This window comes from Schistocerca gregaria, chromosome 1, assembly GCF_023897955.1.
Source record: "Schistocerca gregaria isolate iqSchGreg1 chromosome 1, iqSchGreg1.2, whole genome shotgun sequence".
NCBI classification, from domain to species: Eukaryota; Metazoa; Arthropoda; class Insecta; order Orthoptera; family Acrididae; genus Schistocerca; species Schistocerca gregaria.
Window position 1 is genome coordinate 684,329,058 of NC_064920.1, and position 19,688 is coordinate 684,348,745.

The 19,688-nt window shown below is 40.6% G+C and overlaps 1 protein-coding gene across 5 annotated transcripts in view; it reads left to right on the forward strand.

Annotated features, from left to right (window-relative positions):
- Positions 1–19,688, forward strand: part of LOC126364314 (uncharacterized) — a 570,142-nt gene that overhangs the window by 19,813 nt on the left and 530,641 nt on the right. For all 5 annotated transcript variants that reach the window (XM_050008043.1, XM_050008046.1, XM_050008045.1 and 2 more), the window contains exon 2: positions 142–183. In XM_050008043.1, coding sequence (XP_049864000.1) covers positions 142–183 — 42 coding nt within the window. The remainder of the gene's footprint in view (positions 1–141; positions 184–19,688) is intronic.

Here is a 19,688-nt window from a genome sequence, read left to right on the forward strand (position 1 = left end):
TCCTTGCACTGATTAACCTGTAGTGATATCAGTCTTCAATGATGTGTTAAACTCTTAACTTCCTTTCTGATATTACTTTGTTTTGAATATGGCGCAGCAATTAATATTACTGATGATGAAATATTTTCTGTTTTGTTGCAGAACAAAGAAAAAGCTCTTGAAGATATTTCCCCACAAGGAAAGGTTAGTAGGAGGTATGTTATGAACAGTAGTGATAATATTAGTTGAATTTATAACATGATGTGATATCTCAACACAAAAAAATTTTTCTTGTCATGGTAAAGTAAATTTCAGGCTGTAAACAACAAATAGAAATGAAGTTCTCTCTCTCTGCCTCTGTCTTTCTCTTTCTCTCCCCTTTATCAATATACCCCCCTCCTCGGTCTCTTACCTCACTACTCTCCCTTCACCATCAGTTGCTTCCCTTCTGCATGTGTGGTGTCACACTTTGGTCCACGGCTGTGATGTTGGACACAAAGGGAACAGATTCCAGGATGAAGGTGAAGAAAAGTCAGAGGTAAGAAACTCTTAACAAGTTATCACAGGTTGGGTGGTGGAATGAGATGGAAAGTATCTTCATTGGAGGGAGATTGGTAATGGTGGACAAGGTGTAAATTTTATTTTGGCTTGGCTATGGTCAGTAAAGTGCTTCTATTAAAGTGAATGAATAAAGAGAAACAGATCACTGACAAGTCTAGAATGGTTAACCTGGAATATGAGACTGTAAGTGAGAACTACGGAGAGCACAGAGATTTCTGTACATGACAGATTTTCAAGACATAGACAGATGTAAGTGTTGAGTTATTTTGAAGAGGGTTTTCATGTTTAATGTGTTCCATTTGGTGTGAAGGAAATTTCTGGGTATATGAAAGGCAGAGCACATTAAGAATGGAGGATTTGGCAGCTGTATTGTGTTGATGCACAGATGAGGTGGTTGGAGAGTTTAATTGTGTTGATGCACTGATGAGGTGGTGGGAGAGTTTGAAGGAAATGATAGATTATTTGATTGCATTTTGGAATGAGATTTAAGTATCTTAGACAACTTTCTTGAATGATACTGTGCATGCTGTTTCAGCTGCTACTGGGCAAGGGTGTTGATTTCAAAAAGGTATAAGCAGCTAAATATCTATCATAGACTAGAATAATTTGTAAAAAGAACAGAGATAATTAAGGAGAGACTGATATAATTAACCAGATCAGATGGGTGAGAATTATACTCTTTTTGGATCAGTAAAGGCAAAGGACTTTCTGAAAGATTGGTTGGGTATCAGAGACAGCAATTTTTATGATAACTGTTTTCACAGGGATTTCAAGGGCTGGAATGGATTTAAGGAAGATGACATGGGACTGAGAATGTGGTTAGAATGAAGACAAGTTTTAGTACTGAAAGAGGTAGAATAAGCAGATTTACCAAAATCTTTATTAGCAAGTTCTGCCATATGGTAGGTGCAATAGGCAATGATGTCTCTATCAACAAAACTTTCAAGTCTAGGTACGTTAGGAACTCCAGTACCACCACGTACAATGCATACAGTGAGCCAACCATTACCATGATCAAACGTATCATTAATGTCAATACTAATATTAAGTCTACAACCACAGAAAACACAAGGTCCATCAACAAGTGCAGTAGCAGCAACACTCTTCACTGGATTGTGGTTCTTCTTGTCCCCAGCTGTTGTGGCAAACTCGATGTTCTCAATCATTTTATACACTGTCTGTTTAGAACGGCGACGAATTCTCCTGTAAGGCATTGTTTTCACAGGGATTTCAGGGCTGGAATGGATTTAAGGAAGATGACATGGGACTGAGAATGTGGCTAGAATGAAGACAAGTTTTAGTACTGAAAGAGGTAGAATAAGCAATGGTTCATGGCTATGCTAGATGGAGACAGCATGGGTGTGACAGGGATAAAAAATGAGAAAAACAGGTAATAGAAGTAATCAAACAATTGAAAATCCAGGATGCAACATAACAATATTAGAGAAGGAAAGTTGTTACTCATCTTATAGCGGAGATGCTGAGTTGTGATAGGCACAACAAAAAGGTTTCAATTACCTCTTGTTGTGCCCTGAAATGAGAAATGTCCTGCCCTCTATCCCTCCCACTCCTCCTACAGTGGTATTCCACTGTCCACTGAACCTACACTATATACTCATCCATCCTTGCATAACCGCTGCTACCAAACCCTTACCTCATTACCCCTGTAATAGACCTAGGTGCAGGACGTGTCCTATACATCCTCCTACCACCACCTACTCCAGTCCGGTTGCTAACATTACCAATTCTATCAAGGGCAGGGCTACCTGTGAAACCAGTCATGTGATTTACAAGCTAAGCGTCAACCACTGTGCTGCATTCTATGTAGGCATAAACAACCAACAAGCTGTCTGTCCGCATGAATGGCCACCAACAAACTGTGGCCAAAAAACAAGTAGACCACCCTGTTGCTGATTGTGCTGCCAATCATGATATCCCTCATCTCCATGACTGATTCACAGCGTGTGCAATATGTGTCCTTCCCACCAACACCTAATTTTCTGAATTGAGCAGGTGGGAACTTTTCCTGCAATATATCCTACGTTTCTGTACCGCTCCTGGCCTCAACCTTCATTATTCACTGTCCTCACCCATCTAGCCCACTCCCTTTTCCCATTCCAGCACTACACAGCCGTCATTTCACCACCACACCCAGTCTTTTAATTTCTTTTTATATATCTCCTTTCCGCTACTCTGCCCCCCCCCCCCCCCCCCTCCCCACCTTCTCTTCTGCCCTCCTTCTAAACTGCAGCACTTCACTGTCCGCCACCCCTACCATACTATCCCTCTCCCTCCCTGCCCCAGCCTTCTCCTTACCCCCAACCAGTTGCCACTCCCATCATGCACTGGTATACTGCTCACAGTGTGGTTTCAGCTGTATGAGACTGCAGACGTGTGTGCAAGTTGCGTTTGCATGAGTGTATGTGTGTGTGTGTGTGTGTGTGTGTGTGTCTGCCTATTGCTGACAAAGGCCTTAATGGCCGAAAGCTATATTTGTGTGAATCTTTTTATTGTGCATATCGCGACTTAGCATCTCCGCTATATGGTGAGTAGCAACTTTCCTTCTCTAATATTGTTAATAGAAATAATTTTACAAAATAATTCAAATTGTTAATAAAGAGATAAGAGCTATGTAGATTCTGTAAAATGTAAAAATAATGGTAAGTGGTCTTCTGTACAGCCTCCTTGAAAAACTATACATGCAATTATAATTAAATATGTGGAACTGGAAGGGTTGATTGGCAGTGTGAACTGCAGGTCTGTTTTCAGAATGTTGGTTGGCAGTGTGAGCTACAGGTCTGTTTTCAGAATGTGCTAAGTAAAAGATTGAAGGAGAAAATAAAAATTAGAAGAAAAAGTACTGGAAACATTGCGTTCTTACAGTATGTCAGCAGTTTATAGCCACTGTCCTGTACTGTGCTGTGTGTGTGTGTGTGGGGGGGGGGGGGGGGTGGAGAGAGAGAGAGAGAGAGAGAGAGAGAGAGAGAGAGAGAGAGAGGGGGGGGGGAGGTGAGGGAAAGACAAGGGTGAAGGGTATTTAAACAAGACAAAGAGCAATAACTCAAAATTGCAGCATTATTCTAAATTGTCTTGTTTATCTATGCACATCTCACCAGTCACCTGCAGATGAATTTTTGCTTTTCTCCCATTTATTTGGTTTAATGCTTGATTTTTGTTATCCAATAAATAGTATTTTTGTGGAATATATACATGTGTTACTTGTGAAATTGTAAATCAATCATTAATGAATATCTAGCAGAAGAAAAGCAGACAATGCACAAAGTTAACCTCAGTGTAATGTTAAAAACTTTGTTAATGTGTGATTATACTATAGACATTTATGTATTACAAGTTATTACCTAGAGTGTCTACTTCTTTCCTTTAATAATTTTAAAGTTGCTGAAGAGATTAAAGAAAACAGATTTCCCGGCAGTTGCCATATGCTCCAAGAGAATTATTATTTCGTACTTTTCTTTTAAGATTGTTGAATCTATTACGCTGTCTTGTTACTATTATTCCTTATTCTTTGTATTTGAGTTGTAATGGGATCTGCTGCCTAAACAAATTTTCTGAATGACAGTAATCTATAATACTCCCTGTCATTAATTGGATTAAAATATCCTTTTATTTCAGTTTCATTACTACTGAACAATTTTGGCTGCATAACCATTTTATGTGAGTTTGAAATGCATGCAAGGTGTAACATAATTAAAATACCAATAAAAACAATCACTGGTAGTTTAGCTAAAAGAATAAAACCTAAATGAAAATAGAAAAGACATACAAAGAGTAATCTATTAATGGTGCCCATATAATGGTTTGTAGCAGAGGTGGAGAGGAAGGGAAGGGGAGAGGGCTGGACCTGTCAGTATGAAGTATTTTTAATATTTCAGGAGGTGAATGGTGACTTGTAAGTAGCCATACAAAAGTTTCAGTTATGACCCTGTTAAAGACATACTAAATCGTGACTTTTAAATCATTGTCCAGAAAGAAGAATACCTGAGCTACATTATATTTTCTTTTTCCTGTAAGCTGGGAGGGGAAAGGGGGGAGGGGTGGAGGGCAGGGTGTGCTGCCCACTTTACTCCAGTTGAAACATCCTTGTTAGCAATCAACTGGTCATATTTTGATAACAGTTGAAACTCATCATATTTTCATAAAATTCTGTGGGACAGTCTAACATGCAGTAAAGTTCAACATATGCAGAATTAAAGTGTAGTAGGCATACAGTAACAGAAAATGTCATATAATAAAATATTTTTCAACTGGTCATATAAATCAACAACATAAAGCCATATATTTGTTAAAATGTAAATGTCGTGTGACTTGGGCCTTCTGTCAGGTACACTGTTCGCTGGTTGCAAGTCTTTCGATTTGACGTCACTTTTGCACGTTGATGAGAATGAAATGATGATGATTAGGACAGCACAACACCCAGTCCCTGAGTGGAAAAATCTCTGACCCAGCTGGGAATTGAACCTAGGCCCTTACAATTGACATTTTGTCACGCTGACCACTCAGCTATCATGGATAGACATGTATTTGCTTAACATTGCAATTTTAAGGGTATACCAAACTATATACAGCAAAAGCCATCCACCAGCTGGTATGAGATAAACTAGAGTGGCAAGATATACACTAGCCCCCATGCACAAACTGTAGGGAAGGGTTGTTAGTCTTAGCAGGATAGCTGAGCCTGTAAGAGCATTGACTGTGAAAGGCAGGTTTCCAGGTTCAAGTCCTAGTTTGGCATACAGTTTGAATCTTTATGAAATTTTGTAAAAATTTCTTTTCATACAGACAGCACATTTATGGCTTTTGCAAACATCAATAAAGTCACAAAAATTGTATTTCCAACATACGTTACATTCTGCAATAGTTGCAACTAAACATTTACTACTTTATGGTTAATATGCTACTGGTTCATATCATAAGCAGCAAGCACACCCATACCTGTCAGACATTCCACAAATTCATATTAATGATGTATTGTTTAATCTGTTTCCAATTGCTATATTTTGACATTTCTTACACATAGGTATTTGAAACTGCTGGAACACTGAAATAGTTGATATCAAAAGTATTAAAATTTTGAAGCATGTTAGACCCAACATTACACTGCAGACAATTAATAAAATTGACATACAGCAGACAGATAATAAAACTTGAAAGTCCGTTTAAATTTCAAAAGGGATAAATCAATATACAGTAACACTACAGTAATATGCTCCTGAAAGACTGTGAGAAATATAAATACTTAAAACTGCTAAATAATAATGTTCAATTTGAAAACTCATTGAGTAGAAATACCAAAATGAGTAATAAAACAGGTCCTTCCACCAGGTACAGAACATGATGAGGTTTTTGTTTGGCAACTAAACAGAACTTCCTTTGTGTGATCTATTGGTTCCTAAATAAATAAACAAATAAAAACTGCTGTGTTATTCACATAGTAATTGGTATCAAATTGTAATATCAAATGTTTGACAATATTTTATACATGCATCTGAGGCTTAAATGGCTCTTTGGAGGGTGTTCTGTAACAAGACCTCCCAGAACAGGTTTGTCAACTACTACTGTTGACAAGGCGCTTTTTGACTACATTTATCCACAAACAAATATATAAAGCAAATTACAAATGAAAGTTTACAATCAGTATTACATGCTTTTAACAATGTACTATTTCCTTCAAGATTGTTTAATATCTGTGTGATACTGTGGCACCTGATTTAGTCCTGTCATACTGTTCAAGCAATATTTTTCTGAAAAATTTCATTTTAATTTTGTCACATTTGTGATAATAAAGACATATTAAAACGAGATAAGAAGTGGAAAGTTGCAAATTGGGGTATCCTTTGCATGTGCGTGTCTGTATATATATATGCCATCAACCTAATGAGACTCTCAATGTCATGAAGAGTTTCATTGCAGAGTTGATACACTAATTTTTTCAATATTGAGTCTGACTATTCACACCATGGCACCAGAATTGAAACACTGTTATTATGTGTTAACATTGAAACCACACAAGATGTGTAAGTTGTAATATACTGCATTATTCATGAACTACTGGTCATGCATTCCATTAAATATACATGTATAGTTTGTGATTACACAAACAAGTGCAAAACACAAATAATTCTGCTGCAAACAATGTTTCCCTTTTCTAACAGAATGCATGACCAGAAGTTCATGAATAATGTAGTATATTACAACTTACACAGCTTGTGTGATCTTCAATCTTAACACATAATAATAGTGTTTCAATTCTGGTGCCATGGTATGAACAATCAGACTAAGTATATAAAAAATTAGTGTATCAACTCTGCAATGAAACTCTTCATAATATTGATAATCTCAATAGGGTGATGGCGTAGGTCACAGTCATATTTGCAAGGTTAAGAAACTGTGGAAAGTTAACAGGGGCTGATTTGGAGCAGTGGGGGTGGATAATGGTTGGATGGAGGAGTGAACTGAGTTAGGCAGGGTTCAGCATTGGTCTTTGGTTGAGTCTGATTGGTAGAGTTGGTGGCAAAAAAGTGTTTCCACAGTAGGGACTGGGAAAAGGAGAGCAGGTATTTAACAAGTCTTCCATGACTGAATTTGGAAATGGGGCAAAAGGTGAGACCTTTGGGAAGGACTGTTATTTCTGTGTGGCTTAGACTTCTGGAGGAAAGGTTCATGACTGTTTCTGGTCTGTTTAGGGTCTGAATTCTGTGTGATGGTGGGAGGCAGTTTTGGAGGGTGGAGTAAATGTAGTAGGTCTGTGAGAGAGGGTTTGTTGTCAGCTATGAGTGGATGTGGAGGAGGTTTGGAAGCTGTTGTAGAGGTGTCGGACAGTGGTATTCCAAAGCAGTAGTAGAAAATGAGCAAGGTGGAGAGCTTTTTGAGGTGGAATTGTGCATGTTGCTCTAGTTTCTGCAGGGCAACCGTTTCAGGGTGTGCTATGGGTTCCAGGAATTTGGGATTGTGGATGGAGAGAAGGTACTGCAAGAAGGTTTTGGCTTGGATGATATAGTTTTGCAGAACTATGTTGGTGAGGGTGAAGGGTTGGCAGAATTTGAACAGGTGAAGGTCATTGTGGAAGGAGGGGTGGCAGCCGAAGATGGGTAATTTGATGGTAAGGCCATTTGGGAGGATTCCATGAACCAAGCAATAATGCAGGAACAGTGTGTAGGACTGGGTTCTGGCTAGGAATAAGGAAACTGGCTGAAAGCTTTATTTGGGACAGTCATCTTGTTGTACCTGTCTGTGACTCAACATCTCTGCTATATGGTGATTAGCAACTTTCCTTTGATGACATTGTTACATTCCAGTATAAATGTACATAATTGTAGGTACATGTTTAAGTATTAGGTTTGTATCTGAGGATGTGTGTGTGGATGTGACATGGATAATGTGTAGCTGAAGAAACAAATGTCACATGTTGCTGTCATAAGTAAGCCACATGCATAATACACAAAGAGTGTGTATCCCCATGAGGGATAAATTTCAGTTTTCAAACACATTACATTGTGTGATATTCCTGAGTCCAAACAGTTTCCTAGACTTGGGATAAATAAGTCTGTACATGTTAGGATATGGCACTCCTTAAAACTTCAAAAGGTTCTACACAAATCTCATAAAAAATTTTATCTCTTTTTTATGGCTTTAGAGTTCACAGAACTCTTTGCATTACCCAATCTCCTGCTCTAAATTGTGTAGCTTTCAATTTTCTATTATGTCTCTGCTTTCTATTACTGTGACATAACCACACATTTTTCTAACCACCTCTTCTCTCTGTACAAACAGAATAATTAAAACAGTTTTTTAATAAATTAGCAGTTTTTTTACCTAAGTTTGCTTCACAGGGTGAAAATACAGCCATAGAATGCTGTAAACTGTTGAAAATGACTTCAAACTGTCTGATGTTAGATGGCCCATTAATTTGTTCTTTGCTACAATATGTCCTACTTAAGTGTCAACAACCCTCATATATCTCTCTGTTGGATTACATGAAGGTGAATAATCACAGACTGGTATGTGCTTTATGTTCTTTTGAAACCATCACTGTGAACTGGCTTCCATTGATGGCATTTCCAGCAAGATACTTAAAGCTTGTTCCCCACAGATAAGTAGGATTCTCAGCCACGTATGTAATAGCTCTTTGGAGCAGGGTGTTTTCCCCGATAGACTGAAATATGCCATTGTAAAACCATTGCATAAAAAGGGGGATACGTCGGATGTCAACAACTATCGCCCAATCTCTCTTCTGACAGCTCTATCCAAAATTTTTGAGAAAGTAATGCATTGAGTAGCAACCTATATTTGTAAAAATAAAGTACTAACAAAATGTCTGTTTGGTTTTTAGAAAGGCTTTTCAACAGAAAATGCTATATACGCTTTCACTGATCAAATATTAAATGGTCTGAATAACTGGACATCACCCATTGGTATTTTTTGTGATCTCTCAAAGGCTTTTGATTGTGTAAATCATGGAATTCTTTTAGATAAGCTAAATCATTGTGGTTTGAGGGGGGCAGTGCACAAATGGTTTAATTCATACTTAACTGGAAGAATGCAGAAAGTTGAAATAAGTGGTTCATGTAATGTTAAAAGAACAGCTGATTCTTCATACTGGGGGGCTATCAAGTACGGGGTCCCACAGGGTTTGGTCATAGGTCCTTTACTGTTCTTGATATACATTAATGACTTACCATTCCATATTGATGAAGATGCAAAGTTAGTTCTTTTTGCTGATGATACAAGTATAGTATTAACATCCAAAAACCAAGAATTAAGTGATGTAATTGTAAATGATGTTTTTCACAAAATTATTAAGTGGTTCTCAGCAAACGGACTCTCTTTAAATTTTGATAAAACACAGTATATACAGTTCCATACAGTAAATGGCACAACTCCAGTAATAAATATAGACTTTGAACAGAAGTCTGTACCTAAGGTAGAATTTTCAAAATTTTTAGGTGTGTCCATTGATGAGAGGTTAAACTGGAAGCAACACATTGATGGTCTGCTGAAATGTCTGAGTTCAGCTATGTATGCTATTAGGGTTATTGAAATTTTGGTGATAAGAATCTCAGTAAATTAGCTTACTATGCCTACTTTCATTCACTGCTTTCGTATGGTATCATATTTTGGGGTAATTCATCGTTGAGTAGAAAAGTATTCATTGCTCAAAAACGTGTAATCAGAATAATTGCTAGAGCCCACCCACTGTCATCCTGCAGACAACTATTTAAGGATCTAGGGATCCTCACAGTAACCTCACAGTATATATATTCACTTAATGAAATTTGTTGTTAATAATCCAACCAAGTTCAAAAATAATAGCAGTGTGCATAGCTATAACACCAGGAGAAAGGATGATCTTCTCTATGCAGGGTTAAATCTGACTTTGGCACAGAAAGGGATAAATTATGCTGCCACAAAAGTCTTTGGTCACCTACCAAACAGCATCAAAAGCCTGACAGATAGTCAACCAACATTTAAAAATAAATTAAATGAATTTCTAGATGACAACTCCTTCTACTCATTGGCTGAATTTTTAGATATAAATTAAGGGAAGGAAAAAAAAAAACTAACTTAAACATTACTGTCATGCAATATTTTGTGTAATGTAATATCTTGTAAAGACATCTTTCATTAACCTGACACATTCCACATCGTTACGAAGTGTCATATTCATGATCTATGGAACAAGTATTAATCTAATCTCTAATCTAATCTATCTGATCTTATCTGGCAAAATACCTTTTGTAATATTATGAATAATCTTCTTACCAGTTGCCTTAAACTTTAACTAATTTTGAAACAAACCTACTATTACAAATAAAAGTATAACCTTCTTTTGAATGAGACAGTTTCCCAAATAAATCCACTCCAATGAGTTGTAGCTTCTTTGGTATGATGTTTTACATTAAACTTCTACGTTTTTGATTTGTAGCCTTTGACATATGTCACAATAAACTACGCACTTCCTTACTCTCCTTCTAATGTTGTTTAAACATACATTTTCCTGGATTTTCTGAACACATTTCTTAGTGCCAAAGTGACAAAAACTGTGGCATATGTGTTTAATAAGGTTCTCAATGTGTTGTTCTGACTAGTATATTTTCCGGCTACCAGTTTTTGAATCTACATTGTGTCTTCTAAACAAAAATCTTTTGTATACCAGATAGTACTGCATGTAGATCAACACCTTCAACCCATTACTTGCAGTCTCCCATCCTTCATCAAAGACACCAACCACTTTCTTGAGCACCTGAAATGCTTACCCAATCTGTTACCCCTGGAAATCATCCTCATAACCAGTGATGCCACTTCCTTATACACAAATATTCTGCACATCGAGGGCCTCACTGCGATGGAGCACTTCCTTTCATGCCGATCACCTGCCACCCTACCTAAAACCCCTTTCCTCATTACCTTAGCGAGCTTCATCCTCACTCACTTTCAAAGGCCAGACACACCAACAATTGAAGGGAACAGCCATGGGTACGAGGATGGCCCCTTCATACACCAGTCAATTTATGGGTCACTTAGAGGAAGCCTTCTTGGTTACAAAGGCCTGCCCACCCTAAGTTTGGTACAGATTTATTGATGACATCTTCATGATCTGGACTCACACTGAAGAAGAATTCCAGAATTTCCTCTCCAAGCTCAACTCCTTTGGTTCCATCAGATTCACCTGGTCCTTCTCCAAATCCCATGCCACTTTCCTTGATGTTGACCTCCATCTGTCCAACTGCCAGCTTCACACATCTGTCCACATCAAACCCACCAACAAGCAACAATACCTCCATAATGAGAGCTGCCACACATTCCACATCAAGCAGTGCCTTCCCTACAGCCTAGGTCTTTGTGGCAAACGAATCTGCTCCAGTCCTGAATCCCTGAACCATTACACCAACAACCTGAAAACAGCTTTCGCTTCCTGCAACTACCCTCCCGACCTGGTACAGAAGCAAATAATCAGAACCTCTTCCTCATCCTTGCAAACCCAGAACGTCCCACAGAAGAACCCCAAAAGTGCCCCACTTATGACAGGATACTTTCTGGGACTGGATCAGACTCTGAATGCGGCTCTCCAGCAGGGATACAACTTCCTCAAATCCTGCCCTGAAATGAGATCCATCCTTCATGAAATCCTCCCCACTCCACCAAGAGTGTCTTTCCGCCATCCACCTAACCTTCGTAACCTCTTAGTTCATCCCTATGAAATCCCCAAACCACCTTCCCTACCCTCTGGCTCCTACCTTTGTAACCGCCCCAGTGTAAAACCTGTCCCATTCACCCTCCCACCACCACCTACTCCAGTCCTGTAACCCGGAAGGTGTACACAATCAAAGGCAGAGCCACGTGTGAAAGCACCCACGTGATTTACCAACTGACCTGCCTACACTGTGACGCTTTCTATGTGGGAATGACCAGCAACAAACTGTCCATTTGCATGAATGGACACAGGCAGACAGTGTTTGTTGGTAATGAGGATCACCCTGTGGCTAAACATGCCTTGGTGCACAGTCAGCACATCTTGGCACAGAGTTATATCGTCCGGGTTATCTGGATACTTCCTACTAACACCAACCTATCAGAACTCCGGAGATGGGAATTTGACCTTCAATATATCTTCTCTTCCCATTACCCACCAGGCCTCAACCTCCACTAATTTCAAGTTGCCGCCGCTCATACGTCACCTGTCCTTCAACCACATCTTTGCCTCTGTACTTCTGCCTCGACTGACATCTCTGCCCACCTCTTTGCATTTACATATGTCTGCTTGTGTCTGTATATGTGGGGGTGGATATGTGTGTGTGTGTGCGAGTGTATACCAGTCCCTTTTACCCCCTAAGGTAAGTCTTTCTGCTCCCGGGGTTGGAATGACTCCTCACCCTCTCCCTTAAAACCCACATCCTTTCATCTTTCCCTCTCCTTCCCTCTTTCCTGATGAAGCAACTGTGGGTTGCGAAAGCTTGAATTTTGTGTGTGTGTTTGTGTTTGTTAGTGTCTCTATCAACATACCAATGCTTTCGTTTGACATCATCTTTGTTTTTAGATCTATTTTTCCCATGTGGAATGTTTCCCATTTATATTATATTTGTACATAATAACACACATTAATATATTAATTAATGAGGAATACTTAATTAAATGTTGTTACACTATATATAGAGATAAAATACAAATTTTCTTCTGAATGAGACTACATTGGGTTAACATAGAACAATGTAGTTTTGTAGGTATTCATTTAGTGTGTAAAAGCAGTGATCAACCAAGTACAGCTTCAATTTAGATTTGAAGTGACGAATGTTTAGTATGTGTTTAATGGTATCTGGTAAGGCATAGTATAGTTTGATACTAGGATGGATAAGGCCATTTTGAAATAAGTTTGTGTTGGTGCTTAGAACATGTACATCCAATTTTTGTCTTGTATCATAGCCGTGTTCTGTGTATTTTCTTTTCTCTGCCTCATGATGACTAGATGTTGTGTGATGTCGTTAGGTTAGTTAGGATTAAGTAGTTCTTAGTTCTAGGGGACTGATAACCTTAGATGTTAAGTCCCATAGTGCTCAGAGCCATTTTTGTGTGATTTTGAGTGATGAGTGGTGTTTTTGTATGTAAGTTTTACTTTAAATACATTATATTTTCAAGTATATATATGCAAGGAAGTGGCAGGATCATCCTTTTTTGAAACAAAAGTTTACATGATTTGCGATTATCTATCCCTTCCCTTATTCTTATAATTTTTTTTTGAATTTTGAATGTTTTAATGACATATCCAAAATTTCTCCAGAACATAATCCCATACCAGAGGTGAGAGTGTACAACTGCATAATATACACACTGAAGGGTGTTGTAGCTGGTACAAATTTTTAATGTATGCAACACAAAACAAGAAGTACTTAACTTTTTGTTCATTTGCTCAATATGTGCTTTCCATTTCAAGTTGTCTTGTAGATGAAGTCCAAGAAATTTGGTACAGGCTGCTTTGGCAATCGTCTGTCCATATAGCTCTAGATTGGGTGATATCAGATTTTTTGTTTGTGCTGTCTGTATATCCAAAGCTACAGTTTTTTCTGTGTTTGTTATTAAGTCATTATCATCAAAGTAACATGTTAGCATATTAGTGGCTTCTTTTGTTTTTTAGAAGAGTTTCGTCTGAGTTTCCTGTAATTAGAACACTCGTATCATCAGCAAATCGAAATATTTTATTGCTGTCATTGCTTATGTTTAGGTAATTTACATAGAGTAAGAACAGAACAGGACCCATTACTGATCCTTGTGGTACTCCATATTTAACAGTCAGTAGCTTGAAATTATATTTCCTAATGACATTGTCCCTTTCTTGATCTGTTTCCACATATTGTTCCCTGTTCTTAAATAAGAGCTGAGCCAGTTGTTAGCTGTTCCCATAATGCCAATATTTTCTAGTTTGTGTAGCAATTTGTCATGATTTATGGTGTCAAATGCCTTTGACAAATTTAAAAATATGCCCATGGTAAGTTTTTTGTTGCCTAATGCTATCAGTGCCTCTAATAGAAAGGAGTGAACTGCTGATTCGGTTGAATGGTTTGCTCTAAATCCATGTTGAGATTCTGACAGAATGCCATTATACTCTAAGAAGTCTGTTAGCCTCTTATTGAAATGCCTTTCTAACATTTTTGAGAAATCAGACAAAAGTGCCAGTGGTCTGTAGTTGGAAATACCATCTTTGTTTCATTTCTTGTATAATGGCTTTACTTTTGCCATTTTCAAACATGAAGGAAAAGTTCTTGTAGCAAAAGATAGTTTACATAGGTGGGTTAAGGGCTCAGTAATCAAGTCCCCACACTTCTTTATAATGAAATCAGGTATATCATCTACACTTGCAGAGTGTTTCATTTTGAGACTTTTTATTGTAACCTGTACTTCTTCTACATTTGTTGGGTACAGGAACACTGATCTGCCTGAGACTTTTTTCCCTGTTTCTGTATGCTGTTTTCTATTATAGGTCTACTGTACTAGTTTCTCTGTTACATTTATAAAATAGTTATTAAACATATTAGCTACTTCCTGTGGGTTATTAATGTTTTCCAAGCCAGCCTTTAATACTGTATTATTAACTCTTATTTTTGTAAGATTTGGTTTCTTTCTTTACAACTTGCCAGATTGCATTGGTTCTGTTTGAAGGTCAGAACACAGTGTTATTTCTAGTTCTTGCAATTTGTTAGTCTGAGACTGAACATTATGATACATTATATGAAGTGGCAGAAGGTTGGATTTAATTTGCTTTTAGTCATTTCTGATGAACGACTCACCTCAAATGAAGTCCTGACCTGTTTATCTTGTGTTGTTCTTCTTTGCTCTGTTTTCTACTAAAAAATCATTCAGGTGGGAAGGTGGCAGTACTATTTTCCTTCTGCTCTGCTCAATGGACACTGATGCTGGTGTTGCTTCTTCTGTATTTGTAACATAAGCTGGGACTGTATTCACGATGCTAGCATAACTTTTTCTTGGGAGGTATCTGGTGTTGACACTGACTGTGTAGTCCTACTGTCAGTGTGGGAGCAATCTTCTGGTGCTGTTCCTGTGGTTTGGGACACTTCACTGCACTTTGATCGACTATGATTAGCATTCTGTGAAACTGTTAGTACTGTCTGAGGTAGAGGTATAGTTGTTAAATCAGGTGTGCAATGAGCACTTCTAAAAATTTCCATGATTTTTTTTACTAAGAAATGATTTTCCCCTCCTATTGAAGTGCATGCCATGTATGGTAAAGAATTCACGGTCCATGTCCCTGTAGGGAGGAATAATGCATTCTGAAAGGCTTGGTAGATTTTGCAATACAATCTGTTGGCTTTCTGGATCTCTTTGTTCACATGAGAAATTTGGAAGGTCGTGCCTGTGTGGAATTCCCACAACAATCGTTGTTTGCTTATCCCGTGATCTCAATGTTTTCATTAAGCATCTAGTGGCTTCTTTGAGTTTATTTTTGTACAAGCCATTAGCACCTGCTATTACTACCATGCACCATTCTTTATTGGAGCAATTATTAACAACTTCACACATACGAGCTCCTGGTTTGATGACACTGGTGACATTAACACTGTGATCATTTCGTAAAATGTTTGTGATTCCTCTGCCATGACTATTGGAATATATACTGATTTCACATTTATTCCTCGGCTCTTTACATAGTGTTGCCTTGTCATTCTTTCTGGCCTGCCAGAGTGGCCGAGTGGTTCCAGGTGCTACAGTCTGGAACCGCGCGACCGCTACTGTCGCAGGTTCGAATCTTGCCTCGGGCATGTATGTGTGTGGTGTCCTTAGGTTAGTTAGGTTTAAGTAGTTCTAAGTTCTAGGGTACTGATGACCTCAGAAGTTAAATCCCATAGTGTTCAGAGCCATTCTTTCTGTTCTTTATAAGCTTCAAATTAGTTATACTCGGCTTCAAAATTTTGTCACTATTACCTGGCGGTACATGATACACTCCTGGAAATTGAAATAAGAACACCGTGAATTCATTGTCCCAGGAAGGGGAAACTTTATTGACACATTCCTGGGGTCAGATATATCACATGATCACACTGACAGAACCACAGGCACATAGACACAGGCAACAGAGCATGCACAATGTCGGCACTAGTACAGTGTATATCCCCTTTCGCAGCAATGCAGGCTGCTATTCTCCCATGGAGACGATCGTAGAGATGCTGGATGTAGTCCTGTGGAATGGCTTGCCATGCCATTTCCACCTGGCGCCTCAGTTGGACCAGCGTTTGTGCTGGACGTGCAGACCGTGTGAGACGACGCTTCATCCAGTCCCAAACATGCTCGATGGGGGACAGATCCGGAGATCTTGCTGGCCAGGGTAGTTGACTTACACCTTCTAGAGCACGTTGGGTGGCACGGGATACATGCGGACATGCATTGTCCTGTTGGAACAGCAAGTTCCCTTGCAGGTCTAGGAATGGTAGAACGATGGGTTCGATGACGGTTTGGATGTACCGTGCACTATTCAGTGTCCCCTCGACGATCACCAGAGGTGTACGGCCAGTGTAGGAGATCGATCCCCACACCATGATGCCGGGTGTTGGCCCTGTGTGCCTCGGTCGTATGCAGTCCTGATTGTGGCGCTCACCTGCACGGCACCAAACATGCATACGACCATCATTGGCACAAAGGCAGAAGCGACTCTCATCGCTGAAGACGACACGTCTCCATTCGTCCCTCCATTCACGCCTGTCGCGACATCACTGGAGGCGGGCTGCACGATGTTGGGGCGTGAGCGGAAGACGGCCTAACGGTGTGCGGGACCGTAGCCCAGCTTCATGGAGATGGTTGCGAATGGTTCTCGCCGATACCCCAGGAGCAACAGTGTCCCTAATTTGCTGGGAAGTGGCGGTGCGGTCCCCTACGGCACTGCGTAGGATCCTACGGTCTTGGCGTGCATCCGTGCGTTGCTGTGGTCCGGTCCCAGGTCGACGGGCACGTGCACCTTCCGCCGACCACTGGCGACAACATCGATGTACTGTGGAGACCTCACGCCCCACGTGTTGAGCAATTCGACGGTACGTCCACCCGGCCTCCCGCATGTCCACTATACGCCCTCGCTCAAAGTCCGTCAACTGCACATACGGTTCACGTCCACGCTGTCGCGGCATGCTACGAGTGTTAAAGACTGCAATGGAGCTCCGTATGCCACGGCAAACTGGCTGACACTGACGGCGGCGGTGCACAAATGCTGCGGAGCTAGCGCCATTTGACGGCCAACACCGTGGTTCCTGGTGTATCCGCTGTGCCGTGCGTGTGATCATTGCTTGTACAGCCCTCTTGCAGTGTCCGGAGCAAGTATGGTGGGTCTGACACACCGGTGTCAATGTGTTCTTTTTTCCATTTCCAGGAGTGTAGTTCGTCAGTTTAAGCATAGGGTGGAAATTTGAATTGCACTGATGGAGGAAGGTTGGTGGGGACAGATGGAATAAACAGGGCGCACCGAGTCGAGATGCCGGGACCCGGTGCCAGAGGCTCCCCCCCTTCCCCCCTAATCCCCCTCCCCCCCCACACACCATGTGCCACCTCGCCATTTCTGCTCGTGCCTGATTTGCATAAAGATCCAGATGAGACATCAACCCGACACTTTGCCTGAAGATGGCAAGTAAGAAACTTGCTGAAACGTTGCTGGAGAGCAACACATTGGTTCAGCTGTCAACTCGAGAAGATTTTATCATCATAGTATTATCGTCATCAATTATGGGCTTAAACTAAATCATGCTCCTTTAAAATTTTTGTTGGTAGGCCATACCCATTCAAAACACTTCATTGTACAGTTTCATGAGAAATAGGTGGGTTTCAGAATTTTTGGATTCTTACAAAAGTATATTATAATAAGTTAGTGAAACGAGTGTCTTGGGTACGTAATTTAATTCCTAGCAAATCAGCTCTAATTTTATACAGGTTTCATGAGATCACAGATCAGCATTTGTGGTTCATATTTCAGCCAACGTTTCAATGTATATCAATGCAAATAAATGTATTAAAAACAAAGATTCCAAGACTTACCAAGCGAGAAAGCGCCGGCAGACAGGCACATGAACAAAACACACAAACACACACAAAGAATTACTAGCTTTCGCAACCGATGGTTGCTTCTTCAGGAAGGAGAGGGAAAGACGAAAGGATGTGGGTTTTAAGGGAGAGGGTAAGGAGTCATTCCAATCCCGGGAGCGGAAAGACTTCCCTTATGGGAAAAAAAGGACAGGTGTACACTCGCACATACACACATATCCATCCGCACATACACAGACACAAGCAGACATATTTAAAGGCAAAGAGTAAGGGCAGAGATGTCAGTCGAGGCGGAAGTACAGAGGCAAAGAAGTTGTTGAAAGACAGGTGAGGTATGAGCGGCGGCAACTTGAAATTAGCGGAGGTTGAGGCCTGGCGGATATCGAGAAGAGAGGATATACTGAAGGGCGAGTTCCCATCTCCGGAGTTCGGATAGGTTGGTGTTGGTGGGAAGTATCCAGATAACTCGGATGGTGTAACACTGTGCCAAGATGTGCTGGCCGTGCATCAAGGCATGTTTAGCCACAGGGTGATCCTCATTACCTACAAACACTGTCTGCCTGTGTCCATTCATGCGAATGGACAGTTTGTTGCTGGTCATTCCCACATAGAAAGCGTCACAGTGCAGGCAGGTCAGTTGGTAAATCACGTGGGTGCTTTCACACGTGGCTCTCCCTTTGATCGTGTACACCTTCCGGGTTACAGGACTGGAGTAGGTGGTGGTGGGAGGGTGCATAGGACAGGCTTTACACCGGGGGTGGTTGCAAGGGTAGGAGCTGGAAATATCACTTTGCCACAAAGAAAAACAATCCTGATCCCACTCCTAATGATCCAACTTCCCAAGACACTATCCAAATTGAACCCTGCCTGCAACAGTTCCGTCCTCCATCACAGCGGGACCCACCTCCTCTTCCTCAAAATCACCCTCTCCAAACCTTCCAGGAATTTCTCACTTCCAGCCTTGCCTCTCAATCTTTCTTGAAAAACCTTAATCCTACTCCCAACATCACCACAGCCGAAGCTCAGGCTATCCGTGATCTGAAAGCTAACCGATCCATCATCATTCTTCTGGCTGACAAGGGTTCCACGACCCTGGTACTTGATCGTCGGGAGTATGTGGCTGAGGGACTGCGTCAGCTTTCAGACAACTCTACATACAAAGTTTGCCAAGGTAATCCCATTCCTGATGTCCAGGCGGAGCTTCAAGGAATCCTCAGAACCTTAGGCCCCCTACAAAACCTCCTCACCCCACCGACACCTCTCACTCCTACCTTCTACCTACTTCCTAAAATTCACAAACCCAAACATCCTGGCCGCCCCATTGTAGCTGGTTACCAAGCCCCCACAGAACGTATCTCTGCCTATGTAGATCAACACCTTCAACCCATTACGTGCAGTCTCCCATCCTTCATCAAAGGCACCAACCACTTTCTCGAACGCCTGGAATCCGGACCCAGTCTGTTACCCCTGGAAACCATCCTTGTAACCATTGATGCCACTTCCCTATACACGAATATCCCGCACGTCCAGGGCCTCGCTGCAATGGAGCACTTCCTTTCACGCCGATCACCTGCCACCCTACCTAAAACCTCTTTCCTCGT